The sequence below is a fragment of the Belonocnema kinseyi genome, chromosome 1 (assembly GCF_010883055.1).
Source record: "Belonocnema kinseyi isolate 2016_QV_RU_SX_M_011 chromosome 1, B_treatae_v1, whole genome shotgun sequence".
Classification (NCBI taxonomy): Eukaryota; Metazoa; Arthropoda; class Insecta; order Hymenoptera; family Cynipidae; genus Belonocnema; species Belonocnema kinseyi.
Window position 1 is genome coordinate 100,782,676 of NC_046657.1, and position 10,904 is coordinate 100,793,579.

At 28.0% G+C, this 10,904-nt stretch overlaps 1 protein-coding gene across 1 annotated transcript in view; it reads left to right on the forward strand.

Annotated features, from left to right (window-relative positions):
- Nucleotides 1-1,753: 1,753 nt before the first annotated feature.
- The window catches only part of LOC117171341 (chloride intracellular channel exc-4), a 43,442-nt gene continuing 34,291 nt past the window's right edge, over nt 1,754-10,904 (forward strand). The window contains exon 1 of the mRNA XM_033358577.1: nt 1,754-1,963. Coding sequence (XP_033214468.1) covers nt 1,895-1,963 — 69 coding nt within the window. The 5' untranslated portion in view covers nt 1,754-1,894. The remainder of the gene's footprint in view (nt 1,964-10,904) is intronic.

The following is a 10,904-nucleotide window of genomic DNA, read 5'->3' on the forward strand; positions in this document are numbered from 1 at the left end:
GCACTTTGATCACGCGGGAATTATTTGAAAATGGTTATTTATTTTTTGTTTTTAAATTACATCTCGATAAAAGAAAACTGTTTAAAGATTTGAAATAATTCCCTCGTGATCAAGGAACTATCACTAACAGATTTGCCAATAATTTTTATAGCGATTTTTCTGAGTTATATTATAATCAACTATTTATTTAAATAGTGCAAAACACTTATAATGTAGAAAGCGTACAAAATGTATAGCGTGTAATACATAATGTAAATTACAGTGCAAAAATTACCTGTGAAGCATGCCATTTTCTATAAAATGCAAAAGAATGTTAATATCGTAGTCCTCTGTTTATAAAATCGGAATCCTCAAGCAATCGCCTTTTTGCATAATTATGCGATTTTGGTGTAGAACGGACAATACACTGTTCATGGCTAATATAAAAAATGCCTGTAGCTGAATCCTCATTTTCTTGAGAAAATTATAACATATCCAAAAACATTTAATCCATTTTCCACCAAAACTTATAGTGCAATAGATATCCGAAAACCCACAATACACTCCATGAAAGCTCAAGATACAGACAAATCGGGGTTAAAATCTTTTGTCGCCACGCCACGCGTCAGCGACTTTGCTCCGATAAAATTTAGCTTTTTTAATATATCTAAGATATTAACTGTTAATATCACACGCACATCTTATACTTTCAATATAAACAGACATTGCCCTTTAATATTTTGTATGTTGAATAGAAGATATTAAATATTATGCCGTAATATCTATATATTATGGTTAAATATCAAAGTTTTTAATATCTGCTTTTCAATATCCACTTTTCTCCGTGTACAAATTTCGTTCAAATGCGCAGGCGTGCTTACCCTATTGCGAACGATTCAAACGCTTGTGCCGATTGAAAATGATTAAGAACGATATACAATTTGTGTCTCGATTAACACCGATTAAGAACGATTCAACCTTCAATCAATCCCAATCGGATAAAATCATTTTTTTCTAGAAGGGTTTTCCAAATTTTTAGAAACACTTTTATAGTTATAGAAGAAAGTTAAGCACATGATTTTAAAATGTTAATTTTGCTTAAAAAAACTTTTTACTTTAAAACTATATATTTGTTGACTCGTTCATTGAAACAATTTCAGCGTAGGCGAATTATACGCGAAATTTCCTAATATTTCAGACAATCATACTTCAATAGTCGTAGATTTAGTTTCTGCACGCGATATTCGTCTTTGAAGTAAAATATTAATTTTTAAATGGTCAAAGGAAATGTACCCAAACTTTCTGTCGGTGGTGTATCAATTTCTGCATTATTTAATTTGTAGTAATAAATTTCCAAGAAGTTTTCAAAGGAAAAATTTTTGATGTGGGTATAATTTTTGATTTTAATTTAATAAAGTTTTAATTAAAAATTGTAACAACTACATTTGAAATTAAAAATGAAAGTCAATCAGTTTTAATTAGGAACTTATAAAATATAACAGTAAGCAACTTTTTTATAGTCGAAACTCCAAATCATTTGTTAAAAGTTTAGACATTTGCGTCTTGTTATTGTACTTGAATTATTTTGATTACAAGAACTTAAATATTCGCGCCTAAAGTACGTACAAGTCTCCGTCTAGCGGGTATTTTCCGAAACTTGACAATGCTTTCGACAATCGATACTTTCCTACCTTATCAACCTTCTCAAACTCTCTAGTACGAAATCCTGCCATCCACAGTGCTCGTTCATTTAGCCGTTATTTTCTTTTGCGCGCTACCTTAGTGTTCCGTGAGCTTCCATGGTGTTCTGAGTCTGATATTAGTTTTTTTTTGTGTGAACAATCTACGTTCTCCGGACCAAACGCGGAAAAGTGCCTTTTTTTCCAACGAGCGTAAAAATTAAAGTAAATAAAAAATGGCGGATGACGGTCACGAGAATGGCACCACTAATGGTGATGTCCCCGAGATTGAATTAATCATCAAGGTAAGTTTAAAAATTTCTGTTTCCCGAATTACTGTCGTGGATCCTTCGTGTCTCTTGCGTGCAACGAAATGGGCGTGGAACGCCTTCCTTCTCTACAATCTTGCTGATCATTCATTTTTGAATAATTCTCCTTCGAAATTTAAATTTCACCCGATTCTCGATTTTGACACCTACATGTTTCGAAAATTTTTCCTTTCAATTTCGAGGGATCATCGCCCTCTATTTCGCTCTGGAACATCAGCTCCGGTCTTGATAAGTGAGCCGTCTTGACGAGTTGCCGAAAAAGAAATGAGCGAAATACTGGCGTCCACTCAATTTCCTGACTCAGCTGTCTTTTGTTTTTATTTTAGAGTAATTGTTAACTTGCCAAAATATATTAAACGATGATTATCAATCACGGAATCCAAAAAAGCAATATTTATTTTAGAAATTTGAACCAATTTTTAATGAGTTTTACTTTTGAAATAAAACCTTTTATACATATTTTATTAGGAATGTTAAAATATTCACAATTTTAACGTCAAACTTTAATTCGCGATTTGAAGTTTTGAGCAATAAAAATTTTCAGATTTGAACTATTGAGAATGCCTAAAAGCAAAAAAATACTGGGTGAAAAGTGATTGCGTAGAAAATTTAAGAATTTTGAAATAAAAATTTATTTTTTAATATTTAAATAACTAAACAAATTTCAAGATGAAAATATTAAAAATTTATTCTTTTTAAGTAAAATTAAAAGTGATGAACATTAAAAATTTTGTAATTATTAGAAATTGCAATATTTTTTTAAATTAGCAATCTTATCAGTGACATTTTGACAGATTTCCAAAAAAATTGATATCGGTTAAATTGGTAATTTAAAATTAGGTATTAAAAAAGTTAGGAATTTCGAATTCACAACATACATTTTGAAGAATTTAAAAAATTGTAGGCATTCAAACGTTTTCACAATTACAGTCGTGATGTCATAAATGTGAACATTTTCAAACTGAATGGCTCCGAATTATAAAATTTAAGTATTGCAAATTAACTCTTTAATTGACAATTTTTTACTTTTTAATCACCATTCAATCTGTGATATCTGTTTTAAATTAAAAAAATTATCTTTTTAATTCTTTATTTAAAAATATTATTCACATTTTAGTAGGTAAATTTAGTAAATTTGAATACTTCACATATATATTTGTTAAATGTAAATGCTTCTAAAATTTTCAATTGTATATATTTTAATTTTTATATGCTACAAATTAACAATTTTAGTGGTAGATCAATGAAGATAATTTTTTTTAAGTTAAACAATTTTAACCGAGAAATTACATAAATTAACATTATTCATAAATTGAATAATAGAAACTGAATATACAATTTACCAGGCTTGTATTATCCTTAAAAATTTACAAAGTAGTCTAGAATCCAAAATCTGCAATTTTTATAAATTTCTGATTACAATTGTTTGATTTTAAATTTTAAATTTAGATGTTACAATTTTAAATAAAAATTTTTATCATTTTAAATCAAACAATTTTACCTACATTGAAAACCTTTATAATTATGAAAACTTTAAAAATTGAACAATTTCGAGTTGTATACATATTGTGAAAAATTTAATTTTTTCCAATCATAAATTTATTGTTCAACCTCCATTGTAATATCTATTTCAAATGTAAATGCCTATAATTTTATTTTTTAATTTTGAAATATTTCCACATGTGTGTTAATAAATTGATTGAATTCGAACACTTTGAATATATCTTTTTTTATTGTTAAATCCATCTAAAATTTTCAATTTTGAAATTGCATAAATGAAAAGTTTCGAGTTGTAGGCATTCAAACGTTTTCATAATTACAGTTGTGATATCATAAATGTGACAATTTTAAATCTGAATGGCTAAAAATGGTACAATCTTAAAGATTTAAAACTTCAACAACAGTAGTGAAATATAAAATTGACCAGCCTAACCTCAAATGGCTTAACAAAATTTCAAAGTACAGTCGAATATTTGAATAAATGTTTAAAATCTGACGTAGAAAAACATCAAATTAATTGATCTTATTTTCAAATTTGGATGTGTCAGTTTTAAATACAAATGTTATGCACTCAAAAGCAACCCGTTTTACCTGCATCAAAAACGTTTAAAAAAATGTCAAAACTTTGAAATCTTTTGAAATTATTTAACGATTTCGTATACATACATACATTTTTGTAAATTTACATTTTGAAATTGGTTCAATTAAAATATTTTTAATTTAACACGAAACCATTTTCAAATTTGTGACTTTTTAATATACCTTTTCAATTTGAAATTGTTTTGTTTGTAATGTCTGTTTTAAATTTAAACTCTTTTCATTTTATTTGCTTTATTTCAAACATGTCCACATTTAAATAGATAAATGTAGTACGTTTTAATGTTTTAACTTTATATTTGTTAAATGTTAAATGATTCTAGATTTTCTGTTGTGCAATTTTATGTTCTTCCAAACAGAAACAGTTTCATTTGTAATGTTTTTAACTTAATCTTGGCAAAAGTTTCCTTGTACGAGTTTAAGTTTGACTGAAAATGACAAAATTGCATTTTTTAGTAAATGTAAAGTTAAATTAATTATGCTTTTCAAATGCAATATAACAAACTAAGAAATTGTGTTCTTTAAGCGCTTACAATTGTTTCTAATATAATTGATTAAAAAAAAAAAAACATTTTTTAACGCTTACGTTGCTAAAATTTGGAACAGAATAAAAATTACATTTTAAATTGATTTCTTTTCTATCAGTTCTTAGACAATTTTAATCGGTTCAACCGATTTGTAAACTCTTAGCTTTCAATTATATTTCATAATTTCTTTCGATCCGAATCAATAGTTTTCTTTCTTTCAAGCATTTATGTTAAAATTCCATTTTTTCCCCATTTTTATATTTTTCTCAACATCGCAAAAGATTTTAGCTCTTTTTTTGTCACTCTTGGCAAAAACAGTCGAAGTTGCTGCTTCAGGTGTTTTCGATTTGTCGTTCATATTTCACGAGCTTCGCTATTTGTGATCATGTGTTCTCGACAAAGCTTACCAAGAGAGGTTTATCTCATTCTTTATACGGATTTATATCTCTTTACTTGGCCTACTTCTCTTCTTCTTTGACAACAACAACGTACTCTGATGGATGCATGATTCAAGAAGAAATCATCAGAATCGGTAGAATTCCCTTACAGTGTATCAATTCTCCTTAATTGTCATGTTTAATCTAATCTTTAATTAATCTTCCATATTATATCTTAATTTTTCAGTTATTAAAATAAAATGGTTCGGAATTCAATGTCGTTGAAATAAAAGTCACGATTTCGGTGACAAAAAGTCGTTTCTGTGCCTTTCTTCTCGACTTGCCCAGAAAGTAAGGGAGAGAACGTAGAAAATCGAGAGCCAATTCTGACCGGTTTCCAGTTTCTATACAGGTCATTGTCTTGCCATTAATCTCGATTAAAAGTCTTCCAAATAAAGAAATGCGGTTCACATTTGAATTGAAACGACCCCAGAAAATCTATTTCTTACAGTTAGATCCACTCGACCTTTTTATTCAAATCCCAAAGATAATTTTAAATTAAACCGAAGTTCAGAGGGCAAGTTAGCATAATGTGGAAATACAGCTGCTTTTGAAAAAAAAATAATAGGAATTTATGCTTTTGGTACGTGCCACAATAATGTCGAACGCATATTGGGTCACCGTTCGTGTGCGCATTCGTTTTAACTGTACATCTGGGCTCGTCTCGCTTGTACAAACTCTTCTATCTCTTTTTACGTGTTCGCTCTGCATGAAACTTGAATCTTGAAAATTTAAATTCAAACGAACAAAAAAACCAGACCAGGGAGCTTTCTATCAACTGCTCACTTCAGGATAAATAAATGATCTTCCGCTTTGTTCTAAAGATTTTTTAATCTCCTAGAAGAAAAATAAAAGCGAAACAAAAAAATAGATATTGGATAAACTTTATTAATGACTTTAAAGCCTTTATCGTCTGATCTCATCTACTGACATAGGCCATTTGTGACTCTGGAAATTAATGAAAGACTGTAGAACCCTTGAGTAGCGTTTATGTTTCTTAAAATTTCTTCCTTTTTTTTTTTTTAATCATAAGGTTGGAAAAGGATTCAGGTCGTTGGTACATACAATTTCTGACCTTGCACCCAAGTCTTTCTAAGTATGTCACGTGGGATTCTCCATACTCCTCGTACCGTTAGCGGACAAACTCCTTCTCTTCCGATGTGCCCCCCCCCACCCTCTTCTTCCCCACCCCATGTGAAGACTGGTTGTCTTGCGAAAGAACCGTCGTTTGGCCGGCAAATCGACTTCCTGGTGACTCACTTGATTAAACAATAAATCCTGAAATTTTTTACTTGTAAGTGCTGTGTAAATTTTAGCTTGCAGCTTAATTTAAAGACGAAAATTATGAATTTTCGATTGGTGGTACATTCACTATTTGAAGACAAATTATTAAAGAAATTTTTAATAATAATAATAATAATAGAATTTATATGAATCCAGTTTGATAGATTAATAAGGGAATGTACCTGAAGTTCCGAACGTTCAAATGAACGAAATTTTTTACTGATAATTATGTAAACTATAAAAAGGGATAAAACGTTTGTTCACTCATATTGGAATTCATTGATTATTGAAACAGAATTATAATGCATATTTTAAAATGCAGTTGGAACAATATTGATGGATAAAATAAAAATGGGGAAAAATATTTCGTTCATTTGAACGTTCGGAACTTCAGCTACATAATAAGGGAGCGTTCACATATTACATGAAATTATTTTCGACCTTTTTATCCCTCTCCACCACCCCCATGTAACAAACCGTAAAATTACTCTTGCCCCTTCCCTACACATACACACCGACGGTATGTAAAATTTTTTATATTATATTTAAAAAGATAATAGTTTTTTTTCTGAATAAAAAAGGTTTTTTTTTTACGTGATGTAAGTACTACTCGAAATTCACTAATTTAAAACTTTTTTCAATCCCATAAAGAATACAAAATAATATTAATAATAATATAACATAAAAATCTAAAATAACTATAAGTTAAAAGTTTTTGAACACTTTAATTCGAGTTGAAATTAAATTCTGAGAATTCAGAACAAGAAAATAAGTATTATCAGTTTGTTTTTCAATCTATATAAATATAATTTTTATAAGATTCATAAGAAAATTAATAATAAAAGGTTTTTGAATATTTTAGATGTGCCAGAAAAGACTCCAGAAGATTTTAAAGAAATTTTGTTATCTTAAAGGATATTACAAAATATTAGGAATTAGGAGAAATTCGACTATTTTTAAAAGATTTCTAGAACTTTTGACAGTTTGAAAGAAATCAAGAAATATTTGATAAATTTTCGAAATGTTTTCATGTTTTTGAATATTTCTTATCTATTTAAAACGTCCTAAATTCCTGAAAATATTTTTTGAATTTTTCTTAAAATTGTGAAAAATCAATCAAATTTTAAAAAATTGCCTTATATATTCTTCTAAATTTACCCAAACAATTTCAGAAAATTTGCTCATTCTCTTGAAACAGTTTGAAATTCTTTAAAGCTCCTAAAGTTAAATTTTTTTAACCCCTGCAATTCTACTCAATATTTCCTGAATTTACTCGATTTTTAAAGTTGATTACAAGTTTTTAATCTTACCGAATTGAAACATTTTGCTTTAAAATCTTCTGCACTCTTTATCGAAATTGTAGTAAATCGTTTGATATCTTTAAAACCCTTTTTTAATTTTATTTTACAGTTCATTTTTCAAAACCTTCTAACCTTCAAAAAATATTTCATTTTTTCTGATTTTTTTAATTCTGCAAAATTAAAAAAACTGCTTTAAAATTTTTCAGATTCTTCTCGGACAATTTTTAAAACGTTTTGAAATATTTTTAAATAATTTCGTAAAACTAATTTTTCGCGATAAAAAATTATTTAAGTTTTTCAAGAAACCTAATTTCTTTTCATTTTCTTGAAACCTTACAAAATTCTTTAAAAATCTTTACAAGTTTTAATTATTTTTGAGTCCTTCAAATATTTCTGAATATCTCTTAAACTTACTCAAATTTCAAATTAATTTTTTTAAACCAACATAAACTTTTTAAAAGCACATATTGTTTAACAGAAAAGCACAAGAAGGCTCAAAAAGAATTAAGTTCCTGAATTTTTCTTAAATTATGTATATAGCAAAATTGCAAAATTTTGCTTTAACATTTTCTACATCCTTTTTTAAAATTTGAGGAAATAATTAAACCTTTTTTGAACTTTTCAAGTTTCTTCTAGAATTCTCTACAAAACAATCATTTGAAATTTTCCCATGAAGCTTTTTCATTCTCTTGACACCCTGTAAAACTAAGTTTACCTAAAAAGGTTTACATCCTGAAAAATTAAAAAAATGGTACAGTCGGATGAAAGGCGAGGAGAATAGAATTCAAATTAATTTATTGTCGTTTATAATTGATTTATTTTATAATCGATTTTCACCCTGCAAAATATTGATGTGGGGAGCAATTAAGAAACAATTGAAACCGATAGAGTATTCCAAATTGTGAATACATAATTATGTCTTTGGCAATCGATGAAGTGTTTTTTCAAATGTAATGTGTTTTATAATTAAATTGCAACCGTGAGAAAAATGAAATTAAAACCTATTTTTCGTAATTATTTTCAATTGGAATCAGTCAGTTTCAATCTGAACCAGTTTTTGATGGATTATTTAATAGGTATATTAGTTAGACATATTAAATAGCATTGTAGATACTGCAAGTTTTAGTTTGACACATAAAATCATATATAGAAATATTGTTTTTACATCAACACATCTTCTTTTTATCAATGGATTGTTGACTTTTGTAGCACAAATCCTTTTTTTTCACACTTACGTCTTCGCTTTTCCGGTCTATTCGGATGTCGTCAGATTATCTATTTTGGCTCGTTACCAATTGAGAAGGAAAGGATTTTATTCAAAACAAACAGAGAATCAATTAAAGAAACACGTTTTAAAATTGCCTTTATTTTTCTTGGATTATTTAAACTTACATATAGAGTATTCTCTAGTTTCTAACATAATCATTTTTAAACAAGTTTTTGGTATTAAAACTAGTAAAATGAAGATTTCAGGTCAAACCATTTTTTCAAAGTTGATTTTCAGCGTGGATTTAATTATAGTGTTATAAATTAGCATGTGACGTCACTGACAAATATAATTTAGTTGCCAGCCAATCTGGACAAGATTACTGCTAAATGCGTATTTTCACACCAAAGTGTAACCGCTGTCATCGACGAATTCTAGTTTAACACTTCAGACAGGGTCACACAAATTGACTAATTTTAAATTTAAAAAATGTTTATAAAAAACGATTTATAGAAAATAAATTATTTAATAAATACATTTTATTCTTTCATAATAAATACAGAAATTCATCTTAGCGATTCTAAATTTCCAGCATTTATTAAATAAATCTTATTCAATGATTCAATTGTTTATTCTTTTCAGAATTCCGAAACAATAATTTTTCTAACAAAACGTGTAAGTCCTTCAAGTTTTTATACAGTTCAGATATCGACAGCGGAAGATCCTTCTTTTTTTTTTATCCTGAGAAGGTCAGATTCACCTTTTTCTTATGGCATTGCAAGGCTAGTTTACTTGGGATGAATCATTGGATTTGTGAAGTTTGAGTGTCTTAAGTCGATCATCAGAGTTTCCCAAATTAGATATAAAACCCGTTATTTAATTTTAAATTGACACTAATTACAGATCCAAGGTAATTATATTCCCATTATTATTTTCATCGTTCAGTTGGAAAATTTTTCAAGTTTTTAGTATCAAACTAATCTATTTTAAGAACTAAAAATTAAACCAATTTCAGTATCAAAATTACAAAATGTAAATTTCCAAGTTGAAGAGTATTATTCGTAGATTTGATAATGAATTATCTTAATAGGCGTATAAAAAAAAAGATTTAGACAGGAGTAAAATCTTATTGAATTACTATTATTATTTATTAACAAATAAATTATATATATGTATATATAATGTATACATTTTGTATAAAATGAGAATTTGGATCAATTTGTATATATTTTTAGTTTAAAAAGTAAATTGGTACAAAAATTTCTTGTCAGGGTTACTTTGAACGAGCAATTTCATAAAATTTATGGCGAATTTTGCATTTGCCACATATTATCGCTCGGTCAATAAACCCCCTATCGCTTTTAATGAAGTCTCATTTAAAGGTTCAAGGCGGAGAAGAAATTGCTAGCAATTCAGAATCCAGAAGTAAAATTAAAATGTTATGAAAATTTAATTTTTGGTTTGTCAAGAATTGTTTAACCTTTTTGTGATTGATATTTAATTTGAAGACGAAGAGTTATTCATTTATGTAATAGTTTATAAAAAAGCTTACCAATTTTATTTAGCATTTAAAAGTTAACTTTTTCTTATTTTCTGTGTGTAATCAAATGACATTATACATAGAGCAAGAAGTCTGATTTCTAGAAGCATTCTTGTTCCTATGAAAGCAAATTCCTTTCTAAACGATCGTTTTGTCTCGACTCGATATTCGCACGAATCATTACTTTCTATTTAACTCTTCTACTAAACCGCAAAAGCGATTTTTGGCTTGATGTTACTGGTTAGATTTTCATTTCAGGAATAGCAATTCTCCCATTTATGACACGTAGCTTATGTTTTGAACTGGTAGTTTTCCATTACCGACATTTACCGACATGTCTTTGTTCTGTTCTGTGATATAAAGGTTTGTGTCCATGCTAATAATTGCTAGCGATTTTAAGGGCATGTGACACAGCTAAATATCTATATTACCGACCACAGTTTTTCAGTTCACTGAATATTTTTTTGAACCTAAGAACTTTTTTTGTAAATAAAATATCGAGCTGAAACTTTGGGAAATGTATT